This window comes from Anoplolepis gracilipes, chromosome 15, assembly GCF_047496725.1.
Source record: "Anoplolepis gracilipes chromosome 15, ASM4749672v1, whole genome shotgun sequence".
Lineage (NCBI taxonomy): Eukaryota > Metazoa > Arthropoda > Insecta > Hymenoptera > Formicidae > Anoplolepis > Anoplolepis gracilipes.
In genome coordinates this window covers 139,059-164,086 of record NC_132984.1, presented here as the reverse complement: position 1 = coordinate 164,086, position 25,028 = coordinate 139,059, and the positions used below count along the sequence as shown (strand labels likewise).

Here is a 25,028-nt window from a genome sequence, read left to right as displayed (position 1 = left end):
ATATAATAACTTTATTTAACTCTTATCTAAATCTTTGTTTATATATTTGTTAAAATGCGTATTATTGAAAATTTTTTCCAATTGTCAAATTTTGAATCTCGAATCTGATCTGATGGCAGATGACAGGATGACAGGTGACAGGTAATAGGTTTGTTCGTTTTGTTTACACTTTCTACACTTAGGCCGATATTACATTTGTCGTACGACAAATTTTTCAAGCGTATTGATTAGCTGCAGTCTCTAGAAATTTTCTATCCTGAAGCCAATCAACACGCTAGAAAAATTTGTACGACAAATGTAATAGTACCTTTATATCATTTTTGATTGGACAGATTTTAACCCAATTTGGATTAAAATTAATTACATAATATAATCAATTAATCTATTTTACTATAAATTCAAGTTTTTTTATTAACAAAGACGATGCAATGACATCATTATTCGCTGCTCGAGTGATTAAACTAGATTAAACCTGCTTCGAAAACGCTATTATTAGATTTTCGCTTTTTACTTTCTTCGAAACGTGTTCGAAATATATGTAATTTGTATTCGTTTCAAATTTATAAGTGCAGAAAATTCTATAGGGAGTGTGAGAATAAATCGATACTAGACACATAGACCACGTGTAACGTAATATTTATATATAAAAACAAAAAAATTGTAAGATCACGTTTACACAATTATAATATTCTACAATTATATTTTACAGCAAATATTATTAATCCGATTATATCAGAAATATTAAGTGGAATTTATTCTTTACCTAAATAAGTTGCAATTATGCGAAATCTTTTTATCTTATCACTTAGCGCTAACAGTGTCATTCTATCTTTGTTACTCATCAAAAGTTGAACAAGGATAGAACGACGCTGTTAGCGCTAACAGTGTATTCGCTCCCCGAATCCGAACGCGCCCATAGTCGGATGAATTTGATGGTTCGAGATTCACCGCTAGTAAATTTATAAGGTTATGTACGTGACGGTATAACCTTATTACTTATTACTTATTATTAGTTAAAATTTATCTCGAGCATCTATACGGATGTTCTCTCTCTCTCTCTCTCTCTCTCTCTCTTTCTCTCTCTCTCTATCTCTCTGTCTCGTAGTAAACAGAATAGCAAGATAGACGATTAATAATCGAATCCATACAATTTCTTTAGAAATGCCGCCAAAACGAGGAAAGGTACAGAAGGAAGAGGTACAAGTTTCTCTTGGACCGCAACTCCGTGAAGGAGAGGTAGTTTTTGGAGTGGCTCACATTTTTGCGAGTTTCAATGACACGTTCGTACATGTTACTGATTTATCGGGCAGGTTCGTGTTGCATTTGATTATGTCAATTATATTTAGCAACGCTCTTTCATGATACATAACTGTGATCTTTGATTTAGAGAAACAATCGCCAGAGTTACCGGTGGCATGAAGGTAAAGGCGGATCGTGATGAAGCTTCGCCCTATGCAGCTATGCTTGCAGCTCAGGTATTTAAATTAATTTAAGAAATTAGTATTTCATATTACATTACCCACATCCAGGCACCACCTAGATGATAAATCTTATAATCTAAGGAGCGTTCATGTTTGTGGGAAAACAAATTCTTTTTGATAATTGAGAACACACGAGTTTATATATCGTGCACTCTTTTCTAAGAAAAAGAAAAAAAAAAAAAGAAAACATTTATAAACATGTAAATATTACATAAAGAGAAATCTAAATAGATAAAGCACAATATTTTAAAATTTTAATCATGAAATATATATAAATATATAATATTTGTACTTTGCAGGATGTTGCAGAAAAGTGTAAATCGTTAGGTATTACAGCGCTGCATATCAAACTGAGAGCTACAGGGGGTAATAAGACAAAGACTCCTGGTCCTGGCGCGCAATCTGCTCTACGTGCTTTAGCCCGTTCGAGTATGAAAATTGGTCGTATCGAAGATGTCACTCCCATTCCATCGGATTCGACTCGTAGAAAGGGAGGTCGCCGTGGACGCAGGCTATAAATGATGATTATAGCTTTTTCCGCCTTATCTTTCAATAAATAATTAAAAAAAAAAACAAATGTTGCATTAATGAGATATATTTCTATACATCTTTCTTTTTAAATTCCTATATATATTATAAATAATTTTAAAGACTTTAAAACTACATATTACATATTACATATTCTTTATCACACATTGCATTATATTATATCGTAAAATATGTGTCTAGATGCACAATTACATACATATTATACATGTATGTTACAAGAGAAATCTTCTCGTACAGTAAAAATATTATTTATATACTGTTATTTATTATTATATTCGATAATCTTATTTAGCTGTTAAAGATTTTTCATTTACTATTTCTTTTAGAAACTTTGCTTTATTTTTGTAACTTTATTCGATCTAAAAATGAGCGTCGGACGTCAGTATGAAAAGCAGTCACGTGACATCTGCTGACGCTGAAATGAGTATCGGACCATAGTATGAAAATATACCTTTATGTTATGCTACTGCGCATGCGTCAGAAAATTGCATGATCGCTGCGGTCGCTGTTCCGAGGTCTGACGATGCGACGATCGCTCGGCCATTTTTGTCGTGTTCGTCTCAACGAGAGGTCGATATTCCTATTACAAGAGGTATAGTATATATAATCCACGAATAAAATCTGTTCAATTATTCATAATTACTCGGATAATTTAATAAAGTAGCTTAGTACGCTTTACAATTGATCTAAAATTCGTAAATATGAATTTCAAGGCGTAACTAAAACTAAATTTTCTTAACGTACTCTGCACGTGTTCTTCGTCGGAATTCTTTGATGGTGTGAACTGTGAACTGTGAACGAACACATGGCGGATATATTTGCTATTTTACATTTGCGGCGTTGCGAGATTTGAGATTTATTCACTTTTTTTTTTTTTTTTTTTTTTTTTTGTTTATTCGATTTTAAAATAATTTCTTTTTAGATAACGATATCTCGGTATGGTTAACGGAAGAATTCCGTCGGTCTTTTCCAAGACCTATGTCACTCCCCGAAGGCCATATGAGAAAGCTCGTCTCGATCAAGAGTTACGCATCATCGGAGAATACGGTCTTCGTAACAAACGCGAAGTATGGAGAGTAAAGTACACTCTTGCCAAGATCCGGAAGGCTGCTCGTGAGTTACTTACGTTAGAGGAGAAAGATCCGAAACGTCTCTTCGAAGGTTAGTCATACCTTAATTTTACGTTTACGCTTTACTAGAGATTTTTTTAAATTTTTTATTACTACTTCAAGTATCGGTTAAATATTTATTCAACACAAAATGTAGAATATATGATGATTATGCTTTTGACACCTCTTGTCCGAACATCTCTGTAGATATAAGCATAGACTGAAAGATCTTTTTTTTACAAGTCTTGAGAAAGATTTGTCTGACAATGAGAGAATTTCTGTAAAATTCTCTAATGTGAGAATATATATTTTTACAGGAAACGCTCTGCTTCGTCGTTTGGTAAGAATCGGGGTATTAAATGAAGCTCACATGAAGCTCGATTATGTTTTGGGTTTGAAGATTGAAGATTTTCTGGAGCGACGTCTGCAGACTCAAGTATTCAAGCTAGGTTTGGCCAAGTCCATTCATCATGCTCGCGTGCTTATTCGCCAACGGCATATTCGGTAAATAATAATAAGACAGCAATATTCGTGTTCGTCTTTATATTGCTAGAAGAAAAAACGTTTATTATTAAAAAGAAGAACGTTTTATTGCAGAAAGAAAAAATTTGAAATTGGACAGAACTTTCATAATTTATATAAATGTAATAAGAATTTTTTTTTTTTTTATTTGAATTATGAAAGATATGTGTGTAGATTTTTTTTGTCGAAACGCCTTAAAAAATGGGCAAGAAATGGCCGAATCATTCTTAATTGGCGCATTTCTAATCTTTGAGGCAAAATCAAAAGCCTAGTTTAATCACCGATCAAGGATTGGTTCCTTTTCGGTTTCATACTAGGCGACAATTTAAATCTTAATATTGTTAAAATAAGTAATTTTGAATGAGCTTTCAGCTTTGAAATACAAATGTCGTGAAAGAGACATTTATTTCATTCCTAGAATTTAAAACATACAGTCAAAGAATTTACAGTAAAAAAGTTTGTTGTATTTTTTAATGCATATTTACGTGCAATTGTAAAATTATTTGAATATTTTATTATTCGGACTATCAACTGCTCACTCATCTCGATAAAATCGGGGTAAAAGTTTCGGTATTCGAAGGTTCCATTCGGCATATATGTGTCATGAGGCAAAATGACGAACGAATACTCCTGCTTAAATATTGAAACGATGACATCAAGTCGACTGGTTGTGGTTGACTACGACATACGAGTCCAGAATTCTCAACTTGTTAACATAAAATTTAATTCACGCAGGCCACTTAAGTGTCGTTTTCCGACACTTAACGTCTGTTGACTTCCTGTCTCGAGACCCTTCATCCTTGTCGAGAGAAAGTTTCGGTAGAGTCTTTATATTTCTAATAGAAGAATTTGCAGTCACTGGCTTTACAAACCCGGGAGAACTGAGTGATTAGTAATGGTTTTTTTTGTTGTTGCAGAGTTCGTAAACAGGTGGTGAATATTCCGTCGTTCATCGTGCGACTGGATTCGCAGAAGCACATCGACTTCTCGCTCAAATCGCCATTCGGTGGCGGCAGACCCGGCCGCGTCAAGAGGAAGAATTTGAGGAAAGGAAGCGGTGGCACTGCACCGGAAGAGGAGGAAGATTAAACATATTGCTGTTGTCGCAATTTATTATCTTAATAAATGTGCAATAATTAATTGCATAATTAATTGCCTCTTTTTGTTTCTCTCAAACATGTCATCTCTTTGATAAAATTGCCATTCCATTATCCTTTCTTGAGCAAAAATTTGAAGTACATTAAAGGCATTTGAAGAAAGAAATCTCTAAAGTTTGAATAAAATAAATGTCATTTACGACTTTAGCTCTTTTTCCATGATAATTTATTATAAGTAATGTAATGTAATGTTAAGATTAAAATTTAGATATATATATAGAATATATATAGAAAGAGAAAATACAGATAAAATAATGCATAAAAATTGAAATTCATTGGAAGGGACAAAATAGATTAGAAAAGGATATCTTATGGTCTTGGAGTTAAAATGTGTCGTATGTTTTTATTAATTAGAGATATGTTTTTACATTTCTTGATTAGAGTTTTATTAATTAAGTTTTAAAAATTACAATGTAAAAATTTTCTTGAATTTTATCAGACACTTTATTATTAATAGGCATAATTTAAATTTAACGAATAAATAAAATAATAAACATGATCAATTAATAGATAACGTAGTATAAATTATATATTAATATATATGTATTTATAAAATTTTTCTGTATTTCTATATCTTTCCGAACTATTTTATACAAAATATATATATAGTATAAGAAAATAATTTCAATATACAATACTTTGAGATCATCTTAAATAAGATAAAAATAATTCAAATTTAGATTTTAATATAATATTGCATTTAAAAAAATAAGACAATATATAAACTTTAATTATAATCGTTATATATGTAATTGTTATGGATATGTATAATTATTTTAATTTAACCGAACTCATCGTTTAGTAAATGTTTAATGAGTCTTTAAAATCATTATAATATGATGTAATATGATGGTGTAAGTATCAAACATGTTAAAGAATTATAAGAGCTGAATTATGCTGAATGCAGCCATTAAATATATATAATTTAAGGTAGGTAACGCAACTAAGATAAAGATGTAGCTTGTAACTAAATACATCTCATTATTACCTAGAAAAAGGTAGGACAATTGTTTCATTTAAAAAATCTAAGTGATTATCTAGTAACTTTAGCTAAATAAACAAAAACATCCTGCGGGCGATTCACGTCAAGTTCACACGGTTTATGCCGATCCTGGTCGATCCTGGCCGATCCTCGCAATCGTCTCGGAAGTGCTCTGTATTTTTCGCGCGTTTTTTTTTCGCCGTAAAACCGTTAAAAACGAATCGCGCGTGTGATTGAGTATATAGTATAAAGCGAGTTGCGTTGCGCGATTATTTTTGCGTATTCGTACGTAGTTACGTAGCGTGCGTATGTACGTTGCGACCACGTGGCTCGTCCTCCGTGCTCCGCGCTCCGTGTTCCGTGTTCCGTGTTCCGTGTTCCGTGTCTGTGAGGCAGTGGCAGTGGACGATGGACGAGACCGGAGAACGGATGTGTTTAAACACGTTACGCGCGTGTCTTTGTTGGAACTTGGAACCGAGTTTTGCCTAGCGATCAAAGACTTGTGTTACGTTTTGTTAGTTTGTCTCCTATTCAGTGGCAACAAAAAAGAAGCGTATACTTATATATTCGTCGCGTTATTGTCAATCAGGGTTAATGTTGCAGAAAAATCGAAGCTGTGCAGTGAAGGAGATGGTTTTAATTGTAAATGTGTGGTGAGTCCAATTTATTTGTCCCGTAATATTAATTGCATTTTGGATTGTAACAATCTGCGTCTCTCTCTTTCTCTCTCTCTCTCTCTAGAAATTAAAAGTAATTGCAAAATAACGAAGAATAACACATCTCATCAATCGATAGAATCATCATTGATCGAAATATGATCAGCGTTTAATTTGCCAATTTAATTTGTTTAATTAATATTGTAATAATTTTTACGCATAAAACTTTTTATATATTGTAAGTATTGTGAAACTCCTAAGTGCTTAAAGTCTGATACGAAATGCTTAAAAAATCGTCGGCAGATAAAGAGTGAGACAACATGAACTTGGTGTCTCAGTTGTCCCGTATAAATAAATATGTATATATACATTTTTTTTTGTAAGTACGCATACTCTTTGTATTAACTTTTAATGATAAAGAAATGAAAATTTTATATTAATGAAAAATTATCTTATAAAAGTTATTCAGTTTTTTTTAGTACATTTATAAAAAAAAAATCTCTCTATCATTGAAACTTAAGAGACTCCGTGTTTTTCCTTCGTATGAATGAAAAATATTAGAAAATGCATGTAATCAAAAACTTTTCCTATTTGAAAATATTCTTTTCATTTGGACTTTTGAACAAAAATATCTGAGAAATGAGGGAATTTTTAGGGAATTTTTTTACAAGAATAAATTTGAATAGACACCTTAGAATTAATAAATAAATACTAGAAATTCTCTTCCATTATCCTATATAATAAACTCGTCTGTATAAGTCTTACATTTCTAGCAAAAATAAATTTTACAACAAGTTGATCAAGATTTACTCAGCTATGTATTAATTCACGAATCGAAAGTCCAGTCTATTTTGTCAATCTATTATTATCAAATGGTCTAGTGATAGCTCACGAGAAAATTTATTTCTTTCTTAATTCACAAGGAGAAAATTTACATGATTTTTCTCTTCTGACACGTTATAATTTAATACGACTTCAGCGAGGGATCCATCAGGAGTTTTAGTTAATCGCATTATTATTAATCGTGCCATTAATCAGATATTATTAATCGAATACGGTCCCCGATGTTCCCTCTTGAAATTCCGTTTCATCTTTCCCGAAATTTCTTACAAAGAGAGGGATTATTCTTGAGCGATCGCGTCCGGATCCTTTTTACTCGATACACCGAGGTAAGAGGCAAAGAGAGAGAGAGAGAGGGGGGAGGCGAGGAGGAGGGCGGAGGGCGGAGAGATGAAAGAAGGGATGTAATCGAACGACACACCGTACACCGTGTGCTATTCGACGTATCGAGATCGAGGGCTGCTAAGGCCGTTTTGGAGAGATACACCGTCGACCTGATCCCACGTGGGGCTGACAGTCCTCGTGATGGATAATAGGACCGAACCCTCGCCCTTCCGTCGTTGCCGCGGGCGTGCAATATTTCACGGCTTATTTACTTTTTGAAGACGCGCATCTACACGCTCACGTGTCGCGTGTGACGACGGCTTTCTAAAATTTTCCCTCCGGGAATCCCTCCGGCATTTTATATCGGCGCCGACGATACACTGATACATTACTTGAGATATCAATTTAATTTAGTAGCTAATTTAATATATTATTTATTAAAATACTACGAGCGTTTGAATAAACGTGTTTCAACGCGATAATAAGATAGTATTATTTTAACGAATGTATGTGTACAGAGAAAATTTTGCAGTACAAATTATATGAAAAATACATTCCCTTTTACAAAATATTTATTGTAAAGCTGGAATACAACGTGAACGTACACGTTAAAATATACTCGTATTTATTTATTATATAAAAATTATGTAGACTATGCATTTGTGTCTTATTGTTTATCAACAATTATACAGATATTTATGCATCGAATATTGCATAAAATTTGAATAATTACAATTGTCTTTTGTAATATATATATGTATAATATTAAATAAAAATATCGCGCGTGATTTCTCTTACATATGCATACACATGTTCCACGATTACAAAAATTATATTGTAATTTTTACTATAATATTTTTTGTCCATATGTAAAAGTAAAAATAAAAGATATCTAATAATAGGAAAAGTATATGTAAAAATGATAATAAAAAAATGTAAAGTTTGTCTTTTCAAGGAAAATAACTTGAGATGTCGATTATACATACAGAGACACGCGCGCGCGTCAATTAGAAATTAGAGGATACACATTCTGATAATATTAAAGATAACTTTTGTGTAAAAAATACAAGGAATATTGTAATATATATATATATATACGTATGACTTGATTATATTTAATATAACGCAAGGAATTCAAAAGTGGAATTCATCCAGAAGAGAAAGATGCGCTCCTTCGAAGTTTGAAGTCGATACTCTCTCTCTCTCTCTCTCTCTCTCTCTCTCTCTCTCTCTCTCTCTCTCTCTCTCTCTCTCTCTCTCTCTCTCTCTCTCTCTCTCTGGACATTCTCTCTTCTGATAATTAATTCTGCGTAAATGCGATTTCCGGAAGCGGATTATTTTCCGCGCTCAACGGTACTTAGCACGTATATACTTAGCGCGGGTCATTCATAACGACGCGGGAGCGCGCACGTGTTTGCATGTTGGTATAAATAATGCAAGGAGGGAATCCTGAATTACGACTCGCCGGAGAGAACGTGCCTGTATTTCCGCAAACAACGCAGAAATTTCCGTGCCAAGTGACAAGCGACCGGTCTAAGGGGAAATGATTCTCAATTTCGCTAAAATAGCTCCTCCATTTATATCGTATCTCGTATCTAATAGCGATACAAACAGTCTGATGCTAAAGTAACAGGATCTCAACGCTACGTTGTTTTTGCTTAATTATTGCTAATTGGCGAAGGAAAGTTTTTCTCGATTCGCGTGTTACACAAAATAGTACTTGTTAGTATATATTTCATAAGTGTAGAAAGTCTTGATCGTTTCATCAGCAAGGAAAATATTGTATTTCAAGTAAAGTACATGTATGTGCAATATATATCGCGTATAAATATTGTATAATGGTTGTTCCGATCAATAATTGCGAGATTACAATAAAAGTTCGGCAAATTGATTAAATTTCCCAGTTTAACGTCAAACGACTTTTGACAAATTTTTCAAAATGAACAACGTCAAGCGATAGATATATAGTATTCATATTTATTTGCGTTTCATGATTACTCCAAGTGTTTCGTTATTCTTGAAAAGTCAAAGAGACGAAATATAATATAAAGATGAAAATACAATGTTGCAGAAATAAAGAGAGATCTCACGATTTTGATTCGTTTATTACGCCACCGAGGCGATGATCGTGTTTCAATATAATTCGAGTTACAACGTCAATTCGTTGGCTATTTTTCATTGCGCTTTCAAAAAATTCGAAAACCGCCAACGGCGAGCGAACAAAAACCAGGAAATTGAACAATGATTGCTATGACGAGGCGGATAAATACCATACCAACGTTTTTTTTTTTTTTTTTTTTTTTTATTTTATTTTATTTTATTTTTCTATTCCTTTCGCATATATGTATACGTATGTGGTTTGCAATTAAATTCAGTTTTTGTTAGATTAAATTTTAAAAGAATCTCGCGCGCGCCGCGTGTCGAAAATTTTTCCGTAAAATATTTTTCGTAAAATATGAATTAGCAAATATATTATATCGATCAAATTGATTAATCTTTCTAAATACTCGATTGCTTTAATTGCGAATACCTTGTTAATTGTATGTATTTATATGTAATTGAACCATGGAAATAATGAAATATCGAGCAACGTGTCGTTATCGTACACGTGGCCTTTCGGCCGATTTGTTTACGGGAAAATTCGGCGAGCTCGATTTCGATTAGTTGAGCGGCTTGTAAAATTAATTAGTACCGTTAAGCGAGCCGAGAAGGGTGGAGGTTGGGGGGGGGGAGGGAGGCTGAGGGTAAGGATGGGAAGAGACAGAGAGGAGGAATTGGCGCGGGAATTCTCGATCTGCCTATTTTCGAGTCCATTATCGGAAACACGGCCAACGAGAGACCGATCGGTCGAGATGAGTCTCCCCGGTATATAGAGTATAAAGTATAGAGTATACGGAATCGACCTTCATTCCGGCCTTTACCACATTCCACGGTACGAGATACGAGATACGAGATACGAGATACGAGATACGAGATACGAGAGTCCTCCTTTCCTCGCTGACCCCATAAACTCGGGCCTCGGGCCTCGGGCCACATCGATGATGATGTGCTCTCGGCTCTCGGCGAGAAAACTCACCGCGAGAGAAGCACTCTCGAATCGTCAATCGTCGGATACGGTAGATACCTAGATACGTACACGATTGAAATAACGACGATTACCACGCTTTCGAGCGGTACACTTTCATATATATATATACCTATATTACGCTATGTTATTATGGAATGGTTATTAGAACAAATATTATTGCTTATCTGTAATTTTTTTGCTAAATAATTCAAATTGCTAATTTAATTGCACTTATAAAAATAATACACATAATTTTTATCGCGTATATTCCGTTAAAATTTCTGATTACTAATATGTATTACAATTGTGTATATTTATTAATATCTGATTACATTTTATGTAATAAGATTAGATGGCTACACGCACACGTGTCGTAAATGCAACGATAAAACCACGAGGCGTTAACTTTCTATTAACGCATATAGAGACGCGCATAGGACTTTTTAATTGAATTCCTCACCTCCCCTTCCGCTTCTCCTCGACCGAGAAGGTCGCGGAGAAAAAGTTCAATTAAATGGTGCTGCGTTTTCGATTAAAACTTTACAGAGTAATTTGTTGTTAATCTCGACTATAAATTGTGCGATACATGTAAGTTTTTTTTAGAGCCATGAAAAATTTAAATTTACAACGACTCTCAGCGAGATGGATATTATAAAATCTATTGCGAGATTTAACGCGCATCTGTGGAATATAATTTGTATTATAAATTATAGATGTGTATGTGTGTGCGCGCGCGCGCGCGCGTGTGTGTGTGTGTGTGTATGAGAGATGCATGTGTGAGAGAGTGAGACGTCATTCTTGTCTTGACCGAATTCAGTCGAACAATTATGAGCGTTCATCCGTGAAATCTCTCTCAATTCACAATGCCCCACTTTAATAAATTAAAGTAATCTTAGCAACTTATGTAACCTCTCGTATCTTCGTATATTTTTCAGCATATATATATATAATTTTCGAAATGTCTCGAATTATTTTATTTATGTTCCTTAAAAAGAGAGAGAGAGAGAGAGAGAGAGAGAGAGAGAGAGAGAGAGAGAGAGAGAGAGAGAAAGAGAGGGCGGGAGAGGGGGGGAATAATGAAAATAATAAAATAAAAATATTGTTTACGTGATATAATTGCGCGCTTTGGACAATATTTAAAAAAAATTTTTAACATATATTTAGCTTTTCCTATGCGTATACATGTAATGTCAATATTAATATGTAACATATGTAATATATGTAGTTTAACAAAAAAAAATAATAATTTTTAGTTACTTTTTGGTACCCTAAATACGATTGTGAATTACAATTTTCAAATTACTTGATTGCATCATAATTTTGAGAAATTTACAGTTAAAGATGCGAAAAGAGCTATTAATTTAATGTGTTATATTTATTATCAGTGGTATATATATATATATTGTGATATGTGACACATGTGATTGAACAATTTGGAAGTTAAAATCGTATTTTCGCGTGAAAAAAAAAAACTATGTACTAAAAAAATGATTAGTTTTCGTGTATTTTTTGCGTTAAACAATATCGTTATATCGTTACGTCGGACATATGTAGAAGAGAAAATTCTCGATGTATCGTATAAATTTTTGACCGTGGGTCAAAATTCTTCGTACATGTACCGTTATGACATGTGCGATGGTAGCTATGTACATATACATATACATATATGTGGTGCGATTTAAAACAGGTTAAGACGCAATGTTAACCGTACGACGTACGACTCGATATCGTGCGCTGCCGGAGCTGCGCAGCGCGCAGCGCGCAGCCGGCGCGCTGGCCGCCGACCGCCGGCCGGCCCAGCCCCCGGCCCGCAGCCCCCAGCCCCCAGCCCCTAGCCCCCAGCCCCCGATCCCGGCCTTCGACTTGGAGTTGGAGTTGGAAGTTGGAGTGGTTCGGGTCTCACGCTCACGTCTCACGCCAGTGATCTCGCGTGCGTCGAGCTGAGCGTGTCGTATCGGTGTCGTTCGCGTGCCGTGCCTTGCCTTGCCTTGCCTTGCCTTGTCATTCCGACGACCTTCATTCGATATCCTCCTCGTGATTCGGATCCGTCGTCGACACCCCCACGGGAATCTCAGGTGAGCTCCTCGCGCGTAAATCGCCGGGATGGGATGGAGGGATTACACTTAATCGAGACCGAATTGTACACAAAATTTTCTTGAATGTAGGGTTAGTTTAGTGTAATGGAACTTTAAAAGTAATATTTACATTCATCCTTATTTACTCGATACGATTTACGTGTTATCACGCACGCAAGGCAACTGAGGAAGTTTAAGGAGTTTGAGGATTGTAGATGAAAGGGAAAGAGGGATCGGATCGCTTGTCATTCGTGTCTCGAATTATCGGAAAATAATCTGATTGTTAGTGGAGAGTGCGTAACGCGCGCGCGTCAAGGAACGTGCGTCGGGGATGTCAAAATGAGTAAAGAAGCTGATGTTTATGTATCTCGAGAATACCGAATAAGTACAATTGTTTTAACTTTTGGGCAGTTACAAGCTAGGTATACACTCTTGAGAACAAGAAATGTTTTAGTTAATTGCAAACAGAAAAGAAGCTTTTTTATTAAATTATTTTTGTTACCTATTTATATAGGTAAATATACAAGTTTAAAAATGTTTTCTTATTTTAATGTGTATATAATACATCTCGTAATTATAGTGATGTAATGACACATACAAACATAAAATTTTATATTATTATTTGTTTAGTGCAAGGAATTGTGCAGAGAGGGAGGCCGAAAGAGAGAGAGAGAGAGAGAGAGAGAGAGAGAGAGAGGGAGAAAGTGAAAATAAAAAATGATCGATAATAACTTTATAATTATAATAATTTACTCTATTGTTATTAATGTATAATGGTTAAAAATTTGTACAAATTTAAATCAGTTTTGCAAAGTCTCGAGTCTCTCAAGTAAAAAATAAAATTGTGAGAAAAATAAATCCGATACGAGTAGAAAACTCAAAAGCAAACGTTTTCTCTAAATAATTCTAGTGCACAATGTCCATTAAATTACGTAAGAAATAACGTATAACGTATATTGTCCGTGTTTTTTAAAAGCCGCGTCGCACAGAAATTCAGTACGCTTATTTTTCGTCCCGCAAATATTACCCTGTACCTTCCTGAATCACACAATATGTACGAGTCGTGGGCACAATTTGTTATTAGACTCGTGCTTCATGATGTTTTGTGACTCTAATGTTTACGACCTTGTAGGATTCTCAGAATCCCTCGTATATGTGAGACATGTTGTTGCCCCTTACCTCTCGCTCTCTTGCCGGTCAAAATGCTCGAAAATATACGCTGAATTTGAGAATCTTGTAAAACGATTTTGCGAATGAATTGTACGTAAAGTTTACGCACGAAATACCTCATGACGAGAGAAAGAGTTTGTCGATGTGCCCCGGATATTTGCGCAGTCGTACCGACCTTGCGAATCTAACGAAATCTACGGAAATACGTATTTCCGCGAGATAAATCGGAGAATTGAAAATTCCGTACAATGTAAATCACATGGAAATATCTCGAAGGAAGGTTTGATTCGCAAAATGTAAAGAAAATCGTTCTCTCCGCCTCCCCCTTCTCTCTCTCTCTCTCTCTCTCTCTTTTTAAACGTAAAATATATTATATATAATTAAAATACGGAAAAATTATATATAATGAAAAAAAACTAAGGTTTGAAAAATTAATCATGAGAGAGAATAAGGAAAAAACATTAATATAGAATAAAAATTAATATTTTTCTGTCAAAGAAAATGTCAAACAAACTTATGAATAAATATATTTAACAAGTACAATCGATTGTAAAGAATACTTCAAAAATGGTTTTTTGTATACATTCTACATTATAGATATATACATATATATTTGTTTATATATTTTAATTTTTTTTTATTTGAATAAATTTAGATGGGATGCATATCCAAAAGACATTCAGAGAACATCTTGAAGATGTCTTTGAAAACGTCTTCGGAATGTCTGAACGTCTTTTGAATATATATGCTGTCTGAAAATTAATGTCAATAATTCACAAGTAGATTCCGAATATTAATTATGGATTAGTTATATTATTTTATTTAAATAAAAACTAATTAAAAATATAAAATAATATACAATACACATATATGAAACATATTAAAAAATATAAAGCAATAATTATATGAACGAAACATACAAGAAAAAAAGTTTCTCAAATTTCTATTTTAATGCGTTATCATTTTTTGGAAGAATTAATGGGTTCAGGGTAAAGATAGTAAAAATAATTTATGTTACTTATTTCAATGTAAATAATAAAATTAGAAAGGTATCTATATCTACATAGTTCCGGGTTCATGTCTAGTTGCGGGTCAGAGATGTATGTATAAAGTCTTGACATTATATATATATATATATATATATATATATATATCAATACATTTTAAATTATTTTTGAAGAAAATAAATAATGACAATTATTGAACCCATTGTAAGAAAAACAAGAAAAGTAAAATAAAAATAGAAGCAAATTTTGATAAATACAAATAAAATATTTAGGAGAAATTATTTGTAGATAAAAATATACTGTATTAAAAGACTAATATTATATCTATAAGAAAAAAATGACATTTGAATATTTTTATGACCCTGATTATTATTCATTTTAATGCTAGAAGTTGAAAAACATTGTTCAATTAAATTTTCTATACATTTTAAATAAGATATATGCATATATGTGCGATATAACAGTGCGCTTATGTTTTGCGGTTAAAACATTGTCATAATATAGTTGGAGAACAAACAACCACAAATAAAATTAATTTTTCAGCTTATTGTTAGCATAATAACTATTTTTTTTATTAAATTTAATGTTATATATTTTATTTTTGTAAAGGAGCCTTGAGACTATAATCTTTATATTATATTTTTAGTAAATTTTAAAAAAATTTAATGTCATTATAGATGAAATGCAAACGTATTGTATTTTCTCTCTCTCTCTCTCTCTCTCTCTCTCTCTCTCTCTCTCTCTCTCTCTCTTATACATGTACACACACACACACACACACACGTAAAAATAAATAAAGAATAAATGGCAATCGCTAAAGATTAAAAATTTGACGTATATATACATGCTATTTAAAATTTGAAATTTTCCGCTTATTGAAAGAAACAAAAATTACAACGATATGATCCGAAATTAATGTTGTTTGATCGAAATCTAGTTTTTTTATTAATTATATTAATTTAAAAATTGAGTAAAAAAATTTAAAGATGTTACAAAATTGTATACTGTGAGAATTTTGCTCAAACTACTCACGAAAAGAAGATCCATGACGCGCGGAACATTTTCTCGAATCGACGTCATCGTCATTTTTCAGAATGAATATCTTAAAATTCTACGTTCCATTTCGTTCGAAGAAAGAAAAAGAGATGAGAGGACTAAAGCAGGAACATATATTAAATTATGAATATTTCATCAATGGAAATGATCCGCGAGCGATTCCGCGTCGCCCAGCGGAGTTCCTTCTTTGGATTTTCGTCGCGTTCTTTCTTCGTACTTTCTCTTTTTTTCCTGTATTTTCATTATCGCGTCTCTTAAAGTCGAACGAGCAAAATGGCTGGCCCATTTCGCCATTATTGGAGCTTCGAAAAAAAAAAAAAAAAAAAAAAAAAAATGTATAAGCGCGCGCGAAGCCGAGTATTGAACGGTACCGAATGTCAACTACAAATCGGAATTTATGTATCTCGACAAAGCGCCAGATAATTCACGGGTTGAGATCATCGGGGTCCATTGCACCTCGTAATTCGTCGTTAACTCTTTACTGCATACTGATTTCTGTTACAATATAAATCTTTTTTCTTTCTTCTCACACCCGTGTTTCTTCCTACTTTTTTTGTCATCTATTCGATGTATCGTAGTTTTATTCGCAATATATAACGCGCATTTTCAGATTCCGTCAGTATTATACATTCTGATCAATTTTAAATGTCAAAAAGATATAAAAGTAGAAGCAGCATTAAAATGTATTCTAAAATTGAATTCTAATAATGAATATAGTAGAAGTAGTGCAGTTATCGATCGTGTGTTCTCTTCTTATTCTTTTACAATTAGTAAAAAGAAACTGATCAAGTTATCAATTTTTTTTCTATAAAACTATGTAAATTATAGTAGGTTTTAAAATACTTTTTATCATTTCTTTCCTTTTTTTATACATTTTTTTGTGCTTTCAGAAAGATTAATTTAAAATAATTCAATATTTAAGGACGAATAGGTATAGGTATAGGTATAGGTATACATTCGATATTTACTTACATACATTGTATATACATATATATTCCCTTAAAATGGAAGTTATGAAGATACTGTTACTTTATCGGAAGCGAAACACGATGGAACATAAGGGGCGAAAGGGAACAAAGAATAGTTTCCTTCCTCATTATCGCAATGAATATGGGTGCTCTTCGTTCGTTTTTGCACCTCGCTTTTTTTTGCATTCGGAGGTTAATTAACGTCCGTAAGAATTTCTTTGACGGTGCAGAGGATAAGGGAACGTCATCGATGGATAAATAAAGCAAAGGGGCGGGGCCCTTTGAGGCGATAATTAAAGCTACGACGTAAGAGAGGGAGGGAATGATGGGGACGGGTGGAGTGCGAAGGGAAAAGGTGGCTTTGAAAGCCAAGAATGTTTTAGCTCGTGAAAGAAAAAAAAAGAGAGGTAAAACGACTGCTTTGGAGAGGTGCGTGTGCTTTTTTCGCGTCAATTTACAGCTCGTGGAATCTCGTTTACGGAACTAGTTTCATAAGCTTTCCCCCTCGCACCGCCCTGCCCTTGAAGAAGAAGATTATAATCGCGTCGCGCTAATAAAATTACTCTCGAAAATTACGTGTTGTCATTAATACAAGCGTATTGCATTCGTGTTAGTGACAGCAAGTTTGGTATACATGTTTCTACACAATATATATGCCGGAAATATCAGAGTGTTTACCACAAGTCAAAAAATTTCTTGATCTTTCAGGTGTTTTTGTTTGAAATTTCAGGTAAAATTGCTGAATTTTCAAATACAATTTTTAAAAATTTTAGAAAATTTTTTTATCGTATACTTTTTCTAATGCTTTGATTTAATAAAGAGTTTTTTTTTTTTTTTTTTTTTTTTTCGTAAGATAAATATTTTTCATTTGCATAACATATTTATTTTTTTTTCTCATTAAAAATTACAACGAAGAATGTAGATAAAAAAAATAATCCCTGAGAAATTACAGACTTTTCAAATTTTTGCAGAAAGTAGGAATTAAATATTATATTTGATATTTTGATAATAAAAACTGAAAAAGAGAGAGGAGAAATAAAAAATGTCTTTTATAATCGGCAAATTTGTAAATATATATTAGACTTATTAAAATTTGAATTATTTAAATATTCTTTATTTGTTAAGAGCAAAAAGAATATCCAGCGATCAGGGTTCTCGTTAAAATGATTTTTAACGTAAGATTCGCAAAACTCGTCGTGTCCAGGATTTATTCGCACGGTCGCATTGAAATGGCGACTGCCAAGGAATGCTGTAACGGTCCCGATGTCCTGCAGGCAGGAATTTCCAGTTACACCTGCAACACGTAGGCGTAGGCATTATACACATACAATGTTACGTACATTGTTACGTTTTTTGTCTATTCTTCGCGTCGTCCTTTTTCCTCTTATAATTATATACAATTAATACATGTTACAATTAAATTAGATTTATAATTTATATCTTTTCGATAAATAGATGAAACACATTCTATTTACATCCTATCCTACACTAACCTATCGAACAAAAAATTTTACTTTACGCTCAAAGATAATATTATTTAAGATATGGCGAAGGAAAAAAAAAAATGTCAATTCTTTCCGTATGAAATTTTGCACACATTGATGATGCATACATTGTCCCCGTGCGACATTGTCGCGCTTCCATTTTTGACGCGTAACTTATGTAAATATCGCTTCGACAAGTCAGCTCGGGGAAAGCTTGGAATATTTAATCCCGGAGAAAGAGGAGGGGTGAGAGAGGGGTGTTGGCGGGTTGTCGACCGCACTAATAAACAATAAATATTCACGCCGGTATGGTATGATGTAACAATACTGTATTACGTAACGAAGAAAGTAAGTTCAATGCACCGTCGATGCACGTGATTGATAGCGCGTTATTCGGGCTGACAGAGAGTTTCAAACGAGCGATTTCGACGAACAATAATTAACAGTGAGAGAAATCGTGTTTGGCACATGAATACACGTTTATTCATTAATCTATTTGATTTTCTATATCGATATATTTATAATTAACAGAATTACTAAATTCTACAATTACTAAATTAATACAATTTATATAGGCATGTGTATATCGATATTAATAATCAAAGAGTGTGTCTATATATAATAATACTGACATTTTTATCGTCTTACTATCGATTGATATATGATAATTTTATATTGGTTGGACATTTTAACAAAGTGTAAGGTTAATGACGAATGTGACGAATGTGTGATTCTTTTTTTTTTTTTTTTTTTTTTTTTTATTTCGATTTACATACCACGATGATTTATATTCATTATGTCACACTCACTTTTCCGTCTCCGCTTCTCGCTAAGAAGTATATCGGGACAGGCATCGATACCTCAATATTAGCGATCGAACGGACGCGAGCGTGGAGTATCGAATACTTTAAAACGTTTCTAGTCACGTCCGTCGGTTGAATTTGCGAAAGTTTGCCGAGTACGTCGGTGATTAGAGAGATTAAAGGGAAACATTTTATCGTAAACGATTCGAGAGAATTTAATTCGCCTGAAAGCTTTCGGGGTGAGCGAGCGTTTGCGAAGCTTGTGTCGGCAAAATTCGCGGACGAACGAACGAGCGAGCGAATATTCGCGAGCGTGCGAGAGAGAGAGAGAGAGAGAGAGAGAGGGAGCATTCGATAGGCCATGCTGAATTTTGCGGCGCTTTCATCGTTTAATCGAATCTTCCACTCTGTATTACGATCGCGATCGAATCGTTTGCGCATACGCGTCGATCGATATGATTTAACAAATCCGACGAGCCTCTTCCTCCCTCTTCACCCCCTCTCCCCTCTCCCCTCTGCCCGTCTTCCCCGCGGGTACTCGCAACATTTCGTTCATCGAATCACAGATATCGTTTGATTACACATTTCGGAACAGATTGATAATTTCGATAGCGCAATTTTACAATATCTCACAAAGTCTCGAAACTCTCATTCGCTTTTTATTTTCGTAATGCGCAACCGATCAGAGAGAGAGAGAGAGAGAGAGAGAGAGAGAGAGAGAGAGAGAGTTGCGAGAAACGGCTTGATTATTTTATTTAGTTAATTAAAAACTAATTCTTTCTTTCTTTCTTAATATCAATTTAATATATATAAAAAAAGGGACCGATAACAAATGAATAATAACTCTGACCATCGGGATTATCGATAAAGTCTAAACAGTCCGGCAAACTTTGCGCGAGTTTGCAGTGGTGCGCAGATTAATTTATGAAAATGTCAATTTATTAATTAAGCGCGCCCAGCCTCGACACGGTGAATAGCGAGCGGTCGCTTTATTTATTATTAAACGGCCTATTATGTTATACATATATGTACGCTCGGCGAAGCCACCGCGATTGATATTTCGTTTGCAATTGCCAGTTCGCTCTTTCGTTATTTCGCAAGTGACACTCTCACAATAGCCGCTCGCTCCCGCCTTTATCGACGTAATTGCAATTATTCGCCGCGTTTACCTTTACCGTCGTATTTCGGCGTCTTCTGTAAATTGCACACTTTGTCCGTCAATGTAAATTTATAAATCTACAAATACCTTTGTAGACTTATACAGCTTGAAGTGTTTTGGATAATAGATATCGTTGATTAAAGATTTTCATTATTATATGTGACACACATGGTAGTAATTATATTTTTTGCACATGTATGTATTAATGTATTATTAATTTCATTATTGTATTTGCATATATGCTATTATGTATGCTAATATATTAATATACGTGTGTGTGTGTGTGTGTGTAATATTATTATATTTTGTACACGCGCATTTTTCAATCGGCAATCAGTGAACACTTGGACGCGAGGCTCGCACAGATCCGTGTCGAGAAATACATTATAAGAGCGGCAAAGTTAAGTTATGCGGTTCTCTCGTATAGCTGTTCGCGCATACCGGGTGTCCTTGCGGAATGAAAGTACTTGGGAAACGTGACCTCTCTCGCTGTTCGCGTATGAGTAATGCTTAGCTCGAGCTTAGCCTAAGCGGCGCGTTCCGAGATTCCAGCCAGCCTCTGGTGTGCCGATCGGCCATAATTGAGAGAGGAATGCACTTTTTTTTTTTTTTTTTTTTTTTTTTTTTTTTTTATTAGCGATTATTATCATAAAAAGGTAGCAACGGATAAATAGTTGGGTGGATACTCGAGGCGAAATACCATCAGTCAAGTCAAAGATTTGCGAATTTATATATCAGAGATATCCATATAACTATAAAGATTCTACAGATTCTTTTTCAACTTTTAATATAATTAAATATATAATTATTATATTAATTTAATTTACTAATTATAAAGACGTAATATTAATTTTTTAAATTTACTCTCGTTACTTTTATTAGTTGATGATACATACAATATATTGTACATATATTTATTGTATATTTTTTTAATGTCTTAGTCATTACTTATTTTATTAATATTAATATAGAAAATATGATTGAGAGGATATAAATATATATTTATTTATTTTAACGAATGTCCGTAAAAGTGAATTACACGAGTCTCTAATTTTCGCTGTTCTGTTTTTCTTCATATTCCAGATTCCAGGAGCACGATATATCGAACGAGTGTGGCGATCGAGTTTGAAAAAGCGGAGCGGTCACGTGAGATCCGGTCTTTGGAGGACGGAAAAATATGAGCATTCTACAAAGTTGGGAAAAAAACTGAATTTTCACTTGGGAGGTCATTATGGAGACGGAGGAGCTCACCAGACTCGTCGACGAGATCTACAAGGTAAATGATGAATCTTTGTAACCAAATGAGTTCACGTTTAATTAATGATTTAATAAACACAAAAGTAGCCTTTGAATAGAGAATATAAAATGTTTAAACATATTAACTATAATATATAAAAATGAAATTTCTAACAAATAATCAATCGAAAGAACAGACCAAGTTAAACACATTTAGACACTTTTGTCCAAATCGAGAGAAGGGAAATTCAAAAAAAAACGAAACTTGTCGCAATCTCAATCTACGTCTATATTGTTGAGAGATAAAAGAGAGAGAGAGGATCTATATTCATTATTGTATAAGGAAAATATGTATGTTATAACGTGCGTAAGCACACATGAATAAAAAAAATGGATAATTTTTTCAAATTTGATGAAATAAAGAGACTAACGAGAATGATTGAAAGTCGAAATTTGGAAGAAAAGCATCATTCGGCAGATTAGCTTTGTAATTAATCTTTCGGTGTAATTATCATGGCGGAGATACGTCCGCGGGGCGGACGGTGAAACGACGGTGCGAAACGCTTCGTTATACGATCTCGCGGAGATCGCGTCGCGATAACGAGGTAACCGCCGGTTAACCCCGGTTATCGCGACGGACCAGAGTTTATAGGGTCCCGTCGCTGACAAGCGAGCCCCATGGCGCGAGTATATCACGACGCGCGTAGTTATGTTTCAGCGGGGTTATTCAGCAGGTGTACGAGGGGTAAGGGGGATGCGTGGAATGCCTCCTGCGTGGTAGATATTAATTAGCTTCCGATCTACACGGTAGGGGAGTTTGCACCCCTTCCTCCATCTCATCCTTCCTCCGATGCGTGCCGTTCCGTCGCGTCGGTTCCTATATGGTATGTATATCGAGGTGCGTAAAGGGTGTTCGCGCCGCCATCGTAACCGCGAATTTTTTCCTCGCCTAATATTATACATTATATATTAATTTTATAAAATCGATAAAATACATGCGAAAGAGGTAGATGTATGAGCAGAGAGGTTCTGTATTATATTCGTGATAATCCTTTGAAAAAGTCTTGTTGGAAAAATTCAAACTCTGTTATATACTTATATACTTTTGAAACCTTTCCGTAATCTCCCGCAATCATGAAACTTTCCGCAAATCTTTCGCAAAACTCGTGAAAAGTTTGCGTCTTTAAAAGGAGACAAGTTGTCTTTCACCCCGTTTTTTGTGGTACATCGACTTTATACGTACTTCCCTTTATCTCGTTACATTCCTTGTCGTTGGACCCTAGATAATTGTTAAAAAGGAGGCCACGTGTTAATGATGGGCCGGTGGTCCACGTGGCTTAACGAGGCTGCGCTCGTTGTGCATGTTCATTAGAGCGTTCATTACGACCACTTGTCACCAGCGGAACACCGCTGGAGTCCTTAACGGCCGAGAGGATTAATTTTTAATATCTTCCTCTAACTCCGGTTTCCCTCTACCAGATGGAGGAGCGTCCGCGGTGAATTAATCTTTTTTTCGTCCCTGCTGTCGGAGAAAAAAATTCATTAGCATGTCGCAATATGGCGCTTACAGGGTGCAATAAGTGGCGCGCGATCGCGATTTCCTCTTTCCTTCCTTTTTTCTTTTCTTCTTTTTTTTTTTTTTTTTTCTTTAATAAAATGATTTATATTCTGATTAAGTTAAAAGACGTTAAACGTTTTACGTTTAAAGAACGTGTACGCGCAAATTGTCATCCTTTGTTTAAAATCTGAAAAAGTATTTATACTCTTTATTAAGTATTATATATATATATATATATGTTTATATATGTGTGTATGTGTAAAGTAAAAATTATAATTTTTATATATTGTATACACACACACACACACACACACACACATACACACACAAGATAAATTTACATAACGAAATAGTATAATGAAAAATGATAATTACATGACTTGTTATAGGTATAATAAAGATGTATAATAAAGATTACAATAAAAATTATTTTATTGTAATTTTTATTATATATAAACTATATATAGGTATATATATATATATATATATATATATATATATATATATATATATATACAATATATTTTATTAATACATTGTATATAAAAATTTTACTTTGTAATATATTATATATTACAGATTCTAAAAGCAAAAAGAGAAAGAGAGAGAGAGAGAGAAAATTAAAAAAAAAAATTTATACGTCAAATGCTGCTCTGTCGCAATTGAAAAAATGATTATTTAATTTCAAAGAATTTACGCAATGTTAATCGCGATTTATTAAGGAATAACCGCGATTTACCTGCGATAAAACGTGCATTATCCATTAATGTAATTGGATACATGATTAAAATATTTCTTTCATTAATCAAGGCGGATTAGGTTGGGCGACGAGGTTCATCCACCGTAACAACATTTTTTACGAAAACATTTTCCTCGAGTTTGATTTATTTTTACGTGACCGGCCATGTTTCCTAATTTATGGATTAATGTTTAAAGGATAATTCTCGCTTTACGATAAATATTATAAAGTTGAGGTATATCAAATAAATAAGCAGAAGATAAGAAAAAAAATTGCTCTATCGTTGAAAATACAAATCGTAAATTTTTGTAATCTCGTGTGCGAAATTTGCATTGAGGAACGCGAATACGGTGATTTATCGTGAAATTATTTACGCTTTAACGTTGCGATTCTATGGCGAAAAGAGTAGCGTTCTTGAAATTTTACGACCATTCCGGGAAAAAAAAAAGGAAATTCGATACGCGGTCGATCCGAAGCGAATTCGATATGGTCATTTTAGCATCGTGAAATTTTTTTATACGTTATCGATAGCACGAATCTGCGTGACGGCAATAAAAACACCAAATAAATGAAACGTAAATATTTTGAAAGCTTCACTTACCACATACATTTATAATTTTGCTCCTTTATTTATTCAAGATTTATATACATGTTTTCTGTTTTTGTACATAAAAATGTGTCAACGCATTCAAACATGTAAATTTGCATACAAATATTTAACGACTCGTTTTTTCTTTTAACCAGTTGCTCGGTCGATTTATCGAAAAACTCGTGCAAGAGAGGACGTCATCGGCGTAAAATATTCCGGTGGAAATCAAACAGGGCGACGGAGGGGAAGGGGGAGGGGAAGGGGAGGGGGGGTAGTAGAGCATAATCGGACTGTATAAACGGACTGTCGGCGCGGACTGTGAAATATTCGGAGTTATTACATGTCCGAATTGCAGGGTAAATATTTCGCTGGTCGCGCGCTTTCTGTTTTGCATCGGAATAAAATGCCGGCGTCGACAGTCGACAGTCGACAGTCGACAGGCGAAATCAGGATGTAAATATTGCAATAAAAACCGTGACGTGCCTCTTTCGAAATGC

General features: G+C 34.0%; 3 protein-coding genes across 8 annotated transcripts in view; all 3 read left to right on the top strand.

The window, feature by feature from the left end:
* Positions 1-709: 709 nt before the first annotated feature.
* On the top strand, positions 710-2,058 carry LOC140673798 (small ribosomal subunit protein uS11A). Of its 3 annotated transcripts, none has more exons than XM_072906977.1 (4): positions 710-966; positions 1,160-1,310; positions 1,388-1,475; positions 1,781-2,058. In XM_072906977.1, the coding sequence occupies exons 2-4, from the start codon at positions 1,162-1,164 to the stop codon at positions 1,997-1,999; spliced, it is 456 nt and encodes a 151-aa protein (XP_072763078.1). In that variant the 5' UTR covers positions 710-966; positions 1,160-1,161; the 3' UTR covers positions 2,000-2,058. The 3 variants fall into 3 exon arrangements, with proteins under 3 accessions (XP_072763078.1, XP_072763076.1, XP_072763077.1); XM_072906975.1 differs by having other exon boundaries at positions 710-971; XM_072906976.1 differs by having other exon boundaries at positions 710-981.
* A 475-nt stretch (positions 2,059-2,533) lies between these two features.
* Rps9 (ribosomal protein S9) lies at positions 2,534-4,818 on the top strand. Its single transcript, XM_072907301.1, has 4 exons — positions 2,534-2,622; positions 2,953-3,191; positions 3,457-3,643; positions 4,579-4,818. Exons 2-4 carry the CDS (start codon positions 2,969-2,971, stop codon positions 4,748-4,750), a joined length of 582 nt encoding a protein of 193 aa, XP_072763402.1. The 5' UTR covers positions 2,534-2,622; positions 2,953-2,968; the 3' UTR covers positions 4,751-4,818.
* A 1,375-nt stretch (positions 4,819-6,193) lies between these two features.
* Positions 6,194-25,028, top strand: part of Irsp53 (Insulin receptor substrate 53 kDa) — a 96,418-nt gene continuing 77,583 nt past the window's right edge. For 2 of the 4 annotated variants that reach the window (XM_072907484.1, XM_072907481.1), the window contains exons 1-2: positions 12,551-12,762; positions 21,493-21,685. In XM_072907484.1, coding sequence (XP_072763585.1) covers positions 21,641-21,685 — 45 coding nt within the window. In that variant the 5' untranslated portion in view covers positions 12,551-12,762; positions 21,493-21,640. Of the gene's footprint in view, positions 6,454-12,550; positions 12,763-21,492; positions 21,686-25,028 lie in introns of those variants that run through there. The other 2 variants (XM_072907482.1, XM_072907483.1) reach the window with 2 other exon arrangements.

Bases quoted from the DNA above. Each gene is read 5' to 3' on its own strand.
- Rps9 (XM_072907301.1), top strand. From the start codon at position 2,969: ATGGTTAACGGAAGAATTCCGTCGGTCTTTTCCAAGACCTATGTCACT. The intron at 3,192-3,456 runs GTTAGTCATACC...ATATTTTTACAG, and splicing joins TCCGAAACGTCTCTTCGAAG to GAAACGCTCTGCTTCGTCGT. The intron at 3,644-4,578 runs GTAAATAATAAT...TTGTTGTTGCAG, and splicing joins ATTCGCCAACGGCATATTCG to AGTTCGTAAACAGGTGGTGA.
- LOC140673798 (XM_072906977.1), top strand. From the start codon at position 1,162: ATGCCGCCAAAACGAGGAAAGGTACAGAAGGAAGAGGTACAAGTTTCT. The intron at 1,311-1,387 runs GTTCGTGTTGCA...TCTTTGATTTAG, and splicing joins GTTACTGATTTATCGGGCAG to AGAAACAATCGCCAGAGTTA. The intron at 1,476-1,780 runs GTATTTAAATTA...TGTACTTTGCAG, and splicing joins CAGCTATGCTTGCAGCTCAG to GATGTTGCAGAAAAGTGTAA.